Source organism: Myzus persicae, unplaced genomic scaffold (assembly GCF_001856785.1).
Source record: "Myzus persicae strain clone G006 unplaced genomic scaffold, MPER_G0061.0, whole genome shotgun sequence".
In the NCBI taxonomy this organism is placed as follows: domain Eukaryota; kingdom Metazoa; phylum Arthropoda; class Insecta; order Hemiptera; family Aphididae; genus Myzus; species Myzus persicae.
In genome coordinates this window covers 215481-227834 of record NW_019103184.1, presented here as the reverse complement: position 1 = coordinate 227834, position 12354 = coordinate 215481, and the positions used below count along the sequence as shown (strand labels likewise).

The following is a 12354-nucleotide window of genomic DNA, read 5'->3' as shown; positions in this document are numbered from 1 at the left end:
TGTTTTACAGAATATTTTATGGCAGACAAACCTGAAAATCTAGCTATAACCGAATTTTGTGATTATTTGGTAGACAATTATATATCAAATGAATCAATTTTTCCTCCGAAAATGTGGGCGCGGCAATATTCAGAGTCCATACGACAAACGCTTGTGAAAGTTTTCATTCTGATTTTAACTCTAATTTTTATCACCAACATCCAAATATTTTTAAAATTATTGAAATTCTCAAACTTTTTCAAGTAAATACGTATATAAAAATAAGAACTGCAATTAATAACCCAAAACCAAAAATCAGTAAAAAATACGCTGAAAAAGAAGATTTTATAAATAAAAAATTTCAGATTATAGAACAAGCAAAATAAATAAATACGATTATGTTAAATTATTAAGTTATAGAAATAAACCTCATAAAATATAAGTTTTCATTTTTATTATATTTTTTACTTTTTATATTATATTATATTATATGAAAAATTAAAATGCATTATACGATTTTTATTATATTTTTTACTCATCATATTATATTTATTTGTGACGATGCGTTATGCGATTTTTTTTTTGATTTTTTTACTCTTTATATTATAATATATTCAATTATGAAAAATTAAAATGCATTATACGATTTTTATTATATTTTTTACTCATCATATTATATTTATTCGTATATACATCGTATATACATATTTACACCTTTTTTCCACAGTGTAAGAACTAACATATGTACCTGGATATTACCGTATAGGAACTTACATGCGTATCTTTTTCCGCCATGTAGGAACTAACATAGGTACCTGGTTTTTACCGTGTAGGAACTTACATACGTACCTTTTTCCGCCGTGTAGGAACTAACGTGTGTATTTTTTTTACCTACTACTGTCGTGTAGGAACTTACATTCGCCCGATATTCCTACACACAGTTTTTAATGACTCAAAGATACACAACACAAATGAATACAATTCTTGTATTGAAAATATTTGCCGGAAGAATTAATGGTAAGGCAGGAATCATTTTTACAACTTCTCGAGGGCGGACTGGGTCAATATTTCAGGTAGGGGATTTTTTCCAACGCTAAAAATTAATAGGTGACAAATAGTTTGGTAAGTATATTAAAAAAACAATAATGATAAAAAATCTTTCCTATTTAAAAAGTATATTCAACATTTTATACGCTTCCAAAATTGTCATTAGTTATAGTATTTCGTAACCGAATTTTTATGATTATTATAATGTTGAAAATGGCCTTTCACTTATGTTACCGGACACCGGTAGAGTTAAAAGAAAATTATTGTAAGCCAAAGATTAATTTGTATATGCATTACGGCTAGCTACACAAATTGTATAAAACTAATAGTCTTAAACAGCAACAAGCACAATTGTTCAGGTTTTACAGATCATATAGTATAATCCGATAGTTTCTTGGTATTCATCGTGATTGACGTGATTCATCGAAGGAATCGAAATTTTCAAAATCATATCTTATCTTCAACTGTGAGTTAAAATGATTTTTTTAAGTCTTCTCAATTTTATTATTACCAAAACTTACTAATTTATTCTTCTCTTAACTTTTGATGGAGTTCTCCCAAACTATCATTAGTTGTCAGGGCTGTTTTTGATAAATCATGATTAGAGCTATTGAAATTGATTGGGGATCATGATTTAATCTAGTATCTTAAATCATGCTGGGGATAGATGCTATAATATATGCATTTATGTTTCGTACAACGGCACATCGTATAAATTGTTTGAACAAAATACGAGTATAGCTTTAAGACCTAAAAATAGGCTTTTTATAAAGAATAGGTACACAACACCCGAGTACTCGATCACTCCATAATACTTAAATATTATTATTATTGTTTGATATTAAGCCGAATACGCATTTGTAACATTTGCTTTACCTAGGTACCTAAAATCGAATGAACTGATAAGGTAATACGTCTATAATTCTATTTGCACCATGTTTATTATTTTTTTGTTATTTCATATACTATAATGCCAGGTTGGGTGAAAAATATATTATAAATATAAAATATGTCCAATAAAATATGATGGGCCACTAAATCATGTTTAAGGGCTGATTTCACCAACACAGTTAATCACGGTTAACGCTTAATCGGCTGATAACAGATATTTAACCGGCCAAATTCGGCCGATTAACTCCGCGGTTAACTTTAATCGTGATTAACTGTGTTGGTGAAATCGGCCCTAAAGGACCTTTAGCTCACTATTGCAGGCGCGGATCCAAGGGGGGGCCAAGGGGCCATGCCCCCCCCGTAGACTCACGCTTAAATGGACTTGCATTACTTGCATTTTTATTAGACTTATAGGCTGAAATTTTATTTAAGATGCCCCCCCCCCCCCCGTAAATACGTTCTAGATCCGCGCCTGCACTATTGATTCGTTTAATGTGCAGTGATTGTTCCTGCCACCAGGCATATATATTTTAATCCCTAACATATTATCAGGCCATTTAAACTATTATTAAAACGAGCCACCAGAATTTATACCGGGGTCTTGCTAGGTCAATCTGCCCCTGCTGCAGCTGAGCCCCTCTAAATTTTAGATTCTGAGAGGAGTAATGAAAGTTATTGATTTTACAATGATGTGTGTGTGTGTGTGTTTTTTTTTATCTCTTCTTGCACGGTAAGTAGTTGAAATATTGCTTCGATTTTCAACTTCAGAAACTTTTCCGACGGGAAAGTGAATGAAGTCGGTGAATTCGGGAAGTAAACATTTAAAATTCTCAATAGTTTTCAAAAGTCCTGGTAATAACAAATTATGAAGAGCTATTTTTTGGCATATGAAATTTGCGATTTTTATTACCTAGTTTTTTCTTAAAATTACTATTATCAATAAATATTTTTCGCTATCAAAAAACTTGAAAATGTAATACAAGGTTCCTATCGTAGTTTGTTGTAGTGGAAATTGAAAAAAGTCGATCGTGAATCCACAATAATTTTTTATGATCTTCTGAATTTCGATAAAATCCGTAAAAATCACGAACATTTGCAAATTGTTTTGAATTAGAAATTTATACATTTTTTATTATTAATATAAGGTTTGTAAATTTAACACAAGAGTCCTAATATGTTTTTCTACCTTTATCAAAAAAATGTGTACCTACCCACAGGCAAGTTAGATTCAATTTTTATTCGCGCGATTTCTTATTGAACAATTTTTTTTTATTTTGTATCGTTATTTAAATACATATGACCGTAGATACTTGGAATTTACAAAAAATGTTTGTTTTATCATTTCCTATATACCTACTTGATAACATTTTCAAAATATTTTGAATTGTTTTGAGTTGTTAAGGTTAACCGACATTTTCATTTTTTTTAGTTTTTTTTTTTCTAGAAATGTCAATAAAATTTTGTTTTGTCAAAAAGCTTGACAATTTAATACAATTTTCACAGGAGTTATTTCGTGCACAAATTCAAGATGATAAATCATAATTTTCTTTTGCTGTGTGCTTCATAGTAGGTGCAATTAGCTTTCTCTTTTTTAATACAATTTGTACCTATCACCTTCTGTGACTGAGCTCCAAATATAAAACCGTAGTTATTTCATAGTCTGTTACAATTGTTCCATTGAACAACCCCTATGTGAACACACGCATGTTGCATATATTGTTACAGTGATTTGTCTTTTAATTTGTTTTTGTGTCCGACCTGTGTACAGGTACTGTACCAGTCGTACACATTTTACTTCTTTAAACGATTTTCAATTTTGAGAATGATTTCTGATAGAAAATTGAATCTAGAAGGATTGGCCAAGAACTGTACTTTTAAGTGTTAAAAATTGAAAGTTTCAATGAGGAAAAACAATAAGTCTTACGCTTAACAGATTTTGTTGTTTTGTGTAACTCAATTACAATTACAATTGTATTGCTTTATGGCCTATGTTAATATGATCATTTAAAAAATTTAAAAAATATTTCCAAGTATTTCTAAAAATTCATTAACATTTTAATCTCTATAGCTAATTTTTAAAATTGAATAGATTCTTCATAAGTTTTTCTTCCTAAAAAAAGTTTACCTTTAAAGAGTTTAAATTTCAAATTTTTACATTGGATATTTATCAGTTTTTCAAATAACAGTAGATACTTGATATTTCCACTCAGTGTTTATTTTATCATTTTATATATATGATTACATGTTTAAAATATTTCCACTCTTTTTGAGCTATTCACAAACATAATGAGCAATTTTCAATTTCTTTGCCAATTGTTGTCGATAAAAATATTTTGCTTGTTGTAATACCTTTAAAATTTAATGCAAGATCACATATAAGTTATCATTATGCCATTGATTATAAAATAGACAGGTGGCCATACAAATGTACAATGTTAATATTTGGCGACTACACGTAGGATGCAGCCACTATGGAGCGCTATTGTAGTCGGGATGCAAGGTGGCAAGGCCGTAACTGGAAATTAATTTCGGGGGNAAGTTATCATTATGCCATTGATTATAAAATAGACAGGTGGCCATACAAATGTACAATGTTAATATTTGGCGACTACACGTAGGATGCAGCCACTATAGAGCGCTAGTGTTATCGGGATGAAAGTGTGCAAGGCCGTAACTGGAAATTAATTTCGGGGGGGTTGTTAAGCAAAAAAAAATGTGTTCTAATTTTATTATAATATTTTATAGGTTATTTAATATAGTATAACAATTTCGGGGGGGGGGTTGCAAGGTGGTGGTACCCCCATCATAGATTTTTAACATTAATGACGGGGGGAGGGAGTTAGCTTATCGCTCGGTGCCAATCTAAAAATAGAATAATAATTTATAAGAAACTAAAATGCTTGTTTTTTTTTTTTTTATTAAAAGAATAATTACAATCTATACAAACATTTTATACAATAAGTAATTTTTTTGATGGAAAATAGCGTTGTTATAACCGAGAGCGAAGGTACTCAGTAGTACCACTCGACAGATCAATCAAGGAAATCTGTAGACCAAGATCGTTTCAATCTTCTTCTAGGATTATCGGGAATTGTACAAGAAGACAGGCGTTTAATTAATGGATTAGTATGGTGATTTAGTTTAGAATGGAATAAGAGGAAGTGGGATTTGGTTAGCTAAGAAAGTGTGGGAACGTTTAAGTCTTTGTGAAGATCGGCGTTTTTTATATACCAAGGGGCAGAAACGATTTGTGAACTAAAATGCTAAAATTATTAGAAATAATAATAAATATAGCGACGCGCACCGTCGCCGGTTCGAACCTCGGTCACGGGCGGCACTTCTCTCCGGGCAGTCGCGGTCATAGATAAAGAAGTCACGGTGTCTGGAGAGAGTGGCCGCCATCCCCCACCCGGGCATGCCAGAAACCTACGGGTGCCCACTAGAAATTCTGGCAAACAAACACACACGTGTTCCATAACCCCTACAGTACCCCTTCAGTACCTACAGTAACCCCTACAGTACCACAACCAACAGCTAATGGCCTCAGACCTCAGTTGCCGAAGCTTAATAAAAAAAAACAACATTTATATTAAGCCGGTGTAAGTGAACCTTGCATCATACCAATGTAAGGTGTTTAAGTGTGTACCTTGAAATATGATGTATTTTTATTGGCTACAACACGATTGCGCAAATTTTCCTTTTTTGACCCGACTAATTACACCACGATTGCGCCCCGATCCCTTTTTACCTGTTAAAATCACAACACCATTGCGCACCAAATGATATGTGTATATACTATAAAATATAAATAATAATTTATATACAACATAAAATAATGCATACAATATACATACAATACATACTTTTTATAACTTGCATATTATACATATTACATGCACTCAAATTATAAATTCACAAAATGCACTTTTTCAAACGAAAATATTTAGTATTATGAATTATATTAAAGTCAATATACTCAATATTATTTGTTTGTTGATATTATATTATTAATAGGTAATAAGTTTAAGTCATAGACCTAATAACTAGTTATATGGTTCAAGTGCGTGTATATGAAAATGTATTGAATGTATACATTATTTTATGTTGTATATAAATTATTATACATAGTATATAGTATATACACATACCTATCATTTGGTGCGCAATGGTGTTGTGATTTTAACAGGTAAAAAGGGATCGGGGCGCAATCGTGTTCCAAATATTTTGCGCAATCGTGGTGTAATTAACCGGGTCAAAAAAGGAAAAATTGCGCAATCGTGTTGCAGCGATTTTTATTTTCAGGCTCATTAGTAAAGATTAACTCAGTATTTTTAAAATTGAATACTCTTTCATTGTTGAAATCAACATTTTATTAAATGGTTGACCAATGACCATAATTGTTTGAAAATAATGTTTCTAGCTAAATAGCAAGTATCCATATTAATATGAAAAAGGGGGTAAGTGGATGTCGCTCTGCTGTACATAAGGTGTCTAGAAGGTCACTGTTATGGATGGTATTAAATTTGAATTCAATTATATTTTACCTCTGTGGCTTTGTATCCGAAAAAGCTGAGTGGAGACGGTATGTCAGTCCAGGACATTTTATACTGTTATTATTGGTATGGTAACCGGTAAGTTGAATTAATATTATTTGATAATATTATTCTTAAATTATCAGTGATGCTGGAAAAATATTATTTATAGTTATGTGAAATTGGACTGTTTTGAAACCGAATTACAACAAAATGACAAAATCAAATTACAACAAGATGTAATATCGTCTAAATTTGAACTTAAAATAACCATATGTCAAAAGGGACAAAGGGTCCTATCATGGATAGCTTCCCAGTTCCCTTCTCCCAGTCTCCATATCAATTATCTTATCTGTACACCTATTTGCGTTTGTAACTTTTTTTAATGTACCTACAGATTGTAAATATTATTTATTTTTTTTTTAATAAAAAAAAAGTTGTAGTTACTAAAATAACTATAAAAAAGCTGTGTTTATAAATTTTTACGTTTTTTAAACCTAAACAGAAAATTGCTTAAGTGGAAACTTGTTTTAAATTTTTAATTCCTTAGCTATACAAATTGAAAATTTTATACATTTTTAACTACAATATCATTTTCAAAATCTGAACTTAAGATGTTTATAAAAAAAGGTGCCTGTTTATTTTTAATATATTTTGATTTCTATTGTAACAATATATCAAGAGTCTTGTATTACATTTTCATACTTTTTGACCCAACCAATACAATTTTATTATTATTCACAAAATTGAAGATGTCCGTCAACCGCTTAAAATCTCATCAACTATCAAGTATATGAATTGATGAAATAAACATATGGTGTAAAATTAAAGTGTTTACTGTAATCTATTTTTGAATCACAGCAAAATAAGAAAATCGATACATGAGAAATCGAGTGAATATCTAATAAATAATAATGCAAAAATTTCAACTTCAAACGCTTATAAAAATTTAATTTGACTCAAACTTATAAGGAATCTCGTTTTAAATTTTTAATTCTTAGATATAAATAGAAAAATTTGTATGTATTCCTAACTCAAAATAATTTGCACTTTCACTGCCTCAAACCGTAATGACAGGCACAAAAAAAATCCATATAGGTATAAAAAAACACACATCATTGTAAAATAAATACATGTATCGCTCCGTTCAGAATCTGAAACTAATAAACGACAAACAATAGTTTTACAGGGTTTCCTTAAACGTTTAAAAACAACTGATTTTAATATTATGATTTAATTTGTGTTATATGATTATTGGACCATTGAATTTTTTGCAGCTGCTGACATTTTATGGAATTAGTTGATTATTTGATAATTATTGTCGATAATAATAATTGTTAACAAACGCGATAAGCGATTGTGGTTGCTGTTCAGATTATATAAAGATTTAATATATACCTTTAGCCTTTAGGTTTCCGTAATTAATACGTCATCTATAGGCAACCCGTCAATATATAATTTAGTCACCGAATACTCTTAGGCCGTGGGCTATCTGTCTATTCTATACCTAATCAATGCTTATACCTAGCTATAGAAAAAAAAATTAAAAATACATTTGAACAAAATTAGCAAATATGAAAATTTGCAAAATTATTTTGTAGTTCATAATTTACAAAATGATTAATTTCTATAGCTAAGGATTGAAAATTTAAATCAAGGTTTCTCATGATTAGATATTTAGTAGTATTATAGTATAATATTGTAACCAAAAATACTAAAATAATTTATTGTTTTTTTTTTATAGATATTTAATGTTCAAATTTTAGTTTAATCACATTTGAAAAAATAATAACAATGTAAGTTATTTGTAATTTAAAAACATTATTCGTTAATAGATGAAATTATTAAGTAGGTATATTATAAAACATAGGCAATGCCGATGACATTTTCAATATATCTAGATTAATTTTAAGCTCTTACCTATTTATAACATGAATCTATTCACATTGTTCTATGGTTACGGGGGTATTGACTCAAAAGTAATAATAACAATAATATAATAAATTCAATGTTTTTGCAAAAATTAAATCAACAACCGTAATACTCATAGTAAAATAAGTTACTTTAATAGCAATATCAAAAAATAAAACATGAAACTAACTTGATACAAGCCATTAAACCACATATAGACCATCATAGCTCAGAATCATTTTCCTATAGTATATCATAGAATTCAAATTTAACACATTTATGTGTAACACACACACCCTTCTATCCACCCCAAAGTACCAAATAGATTAACTTTCAGAAATGATATTGAAGTTGAAATTTGAAAAAAAATGTCCACAATAAAAAGAACAATTATTGTTTTATAGTAATCAGTAGGATTTATGATATGTTTTCTGCTATTAGTCAAGAGTCAAGACTCATAAAATCAGTCTCAGTGCTGCTATTAATCAACATTAAAATAATATAATTATAAAGTATTTTAGTTTTAACTTTGCAAATTAATATAAATGTAACATCGATACAAACATTACATTTCATCAAGTTTGATATTAATAAAAATAAAGAATCAGTCAAAATATTGCTGAATTTTTAAATATTACTAAGATTTCTAAAGCAAAATAAGTATCAGTATAAAATAGAGTTTTTTTTATTCAAGTTTAATTTTTCTTTAGTGCAATAATCGCATGATTTCTAGGAGACAATATCGGATCAAAAAGTTTGGCGACAAAAGCTTCATCAATTCCCTGAAACAAAAATTTTTTGTTATTAATTTTGAGGTTAATATAAAACGTATATGTATAAATAACCACATTTCTTAAATTAAAATGTATATATTTAAAGATACATTAGTATTTAAAAACAATGACAACAAATTATGGTTTTTTATAATATTGGTATAAATATGGTAAACATTTTGATTTTGAAAGTTTGAATCAACTCTTAGTTACATAACAAGACATAATAAATTTATTTGAAATGGTTGATTTTTCCAATGACAAAGCTTTGAAATAAAGGTTTGAAAAAAATAAAAACAACATTTTAAAATTTTATTTTATAGTAGTAGGTACATATTAAATAGTTTGGAGATCAACAAACTGAGCAACATGGTCGCCAGTGATTGCATATAAAAATGATACTTTAAATACAAATCAACAGACTATTAAGTTTTCAGTTCATGTTATTTAGTGTATATTATAGAACATTAATAAATTATAATAATTCTAAAAATAATGACTCATTTAAATTTATTTATTTATAGAACCAAAATTAAATAAAAAATGTATTTTTAAGAATAATTAATAAGAATGATGTTATGCCTCGATATAACTAGTGAGTCCTCAAAAATATTGTTTTGACCGATTGCTTTTTGATTTTTAATGAAGTAAATTAAATTTTATTTTAAAAACATAGGAAAAGTAATAATAATAATAATTTGATCTAATGGAAAGGTAAAAAACAAATATAATATACTTTACCTGTTCATAAAGGTAAAGTAATCTATCCATTATTATAAGTCCTTCAATAACTTGAGCTAACGCTTGTTTTAAAAGAAAAAATACTTTTAACCGTTCATATTCAATTAAATATTTGTCATAAAATACATTTATTTTTTCATTGTCAATCTAAAAAAAAAAATAAAATTTTTAATACTTATACTTCAGATATAGATATACAATTAAACTTAATTGTACCTCGATATCTAATTGTAATCGTTTAGCAGCTTTTTGCACATACTCATTGAATGTCAAACATTTATGTGCTAACCTTCCAACATGACATCTACTAATATCCTTACATCCAAGTTCTTGTACTAAATAAACTTGTAATAAGGCTCTATAGAACAGTGGTTTTGTTGAATTGTTTATCTATGAGCATTAAATTAAAACATTTATTTATTTTCTCTAGTGTAATAATCATGGCCATAATGCACCTCATTACGTAAAAACAACTTACATCTTTAGAATTAAAAAATTTATCTGGTGATTGAGATGCACACATTCTAGCATCTCGCCCAAGTACAAATTTTCTTTCTCTCAGATAATTACTTACAGGAAAACCATATGATTCATTTTTATTCAATGCAATTTCAATATCATCCCAAAATGGATCATTGGTGAATTCTTCCTCAATTAAATGATAACAACAACCAACATTGACCAATAGTTTTAAATTATTTTTAGGTTCAGTAAATAACTTTAAACACGTAGTACCTAAAGAACCACATGTATGTAGTCCAATTAAAGTAAATTCTTTTTTGTTATTTACTTTAAATTCAGTTTGTGCTAAATGTGCAATGTTGGTATTTTCAGTAACATATTCTGTAATTTGTTTATAAGTACTACCCAGCACAGCTGATTTTCTGCTGTATTTTTCATAATATTCTTCATAAGTATCAAATTTTTCTTTTATTATTGGAAGAGTTATCTTTTCATCAGGAATGCTGTTTGATTTTTTCTTAATAGACTGCCAATATTTCTGAAAAGAAAGCAAAATTATATTTAAAAAATAATCAACACCCACTATATGTTAAATAAAAACCTCAAATTTCTTTGTTCGAATTCTAGCACCTTCAGAATTGATTGATTGTGAATCAATACCAAGCACATTGAAATTGTAAGCCAAAGCTAAGAGTGAACTTAAATATCCTTTTCCACCGCCAATATCAACTATAATTTCTGTACCAGCATACTTAGAAAACTCTGCCACTAATTTGGCCATAACTTCTACTTCATGCATTTTCTTAGCACCCATAAATTCTTTTAAATTAAGTGGTTTATCCATAGGCTTATAACCCCAAGATTGCAGTACATTATATGCATCATCTAATTTCATATAACAAGTACTTGGGTATGAATTTAAGTTGTTAAATTTTGAAGAGGTAAAAAAACGTGTAAGAGAATCAGGAACTTGATTTTCTGACCAAAAATTTGAAAACACAAACTCTGTGCCTTTTAAATCAATTTCTTCTCGTATGTCACTAGGTATGATCGTTTCCCAAAAGTTATTAGTAATAAAATTAACTACATGGCTATTAGCAATAGGTAAATATGGTTTTAAATAAATAATAACTTCTTCTAATTTAGATCTTAATTGTTCCATTTTGAAAAATTGAGAATCCTTTTGTCTAAATTTTTAATTTTTAAATTAAAACAAAATTTTTTGTATAATCCTTTTAGTTCATTATACTGGTTGATGATATCAACATTTTTATCATTTATCTGAGGAAATAATTCAATTAGGTTTGAAAGCTTTTGTAAAATGTTAAGTTCTTTTTCAGAAAGTATAATTATTTTTGATTGGAGTAATTTTTTTATGCCAATTAAAATCCCAGCATAAAAACCAATTTCTAATCCAATATCACAACCTTTTTGATAACCTATTGTGAAACCTTCCTTGTATGCATTTTTAGAAGAATTCTCAGTTCCTTCGATATAATATTTTTCAGCTGTATAATTTTCACTCATCAATAGTTCGTCAATTATATTATCATAGTCAAAACTTGTATTGGTATTCATTATAATCTGAAAAATTTTAAGTTTATTATTAAAATAAATTATATAAAAAAAAACTTTAATTCTTGATAAAATACAAAAATTAAGTCCATAATTTGTATACTATACTTACCTATTTAAATTATTAGATTCATAATTGTGAGTCTTCAAAATAAATATGGACAAATTATAAATAAGAAACTTTTTTAAAATATTATAATCAAAGATAGTAATGAATAAATGAACTGCATACAATTATGATTGTCAATTGTCATGCCTAGGGTCATAACACAAGTCCACTTGTACGATGTCCGTGGACTTTCAATTTAATAAAATTGCTTTTTCTTATCATCTAAATGATACTATCATTGGTTACCACCACCACGAACTAAGATATCATCTATATAAGTTTTGGTTACCACGGTATTCAAGGTCCTTAACAATGAATGATATTATCATATTAA

General features: G+C 28.3%; 1 protein-coding gene across 1 annotated transcript; it reads right to left on the bottom strand.

Annotated features, from left to right (window-relative positions):
* Positions 1-8493: 8493 nt before the first annotated feature.
* Positions 8494-12230, bottom strand: LOC111033957 (methyltransferase-like protein 25). Its single transcript, XM_022314934.1, has 6 exons — positions 12024-12230; positions 10938-11920; positions 10353-10874; positions 10091-10264; positions 9875-10021; positions 8494-9142 (listed from the first exon to the last, which is right to left on the bottom strand). Exons 2-6 carry the CDS (start codon positions 11496-11498, stop codon positions 9056-9058), a joined length of 1491 nt encoding a protein of 496 aa, XP_022170626.1. The 5' UTR covers positions 11499-11920; positions 12024-12230; the 3' UTR covers positions 8494-9055.
* Positions 12231-12354: the final 124 nt, after the last annotated feature.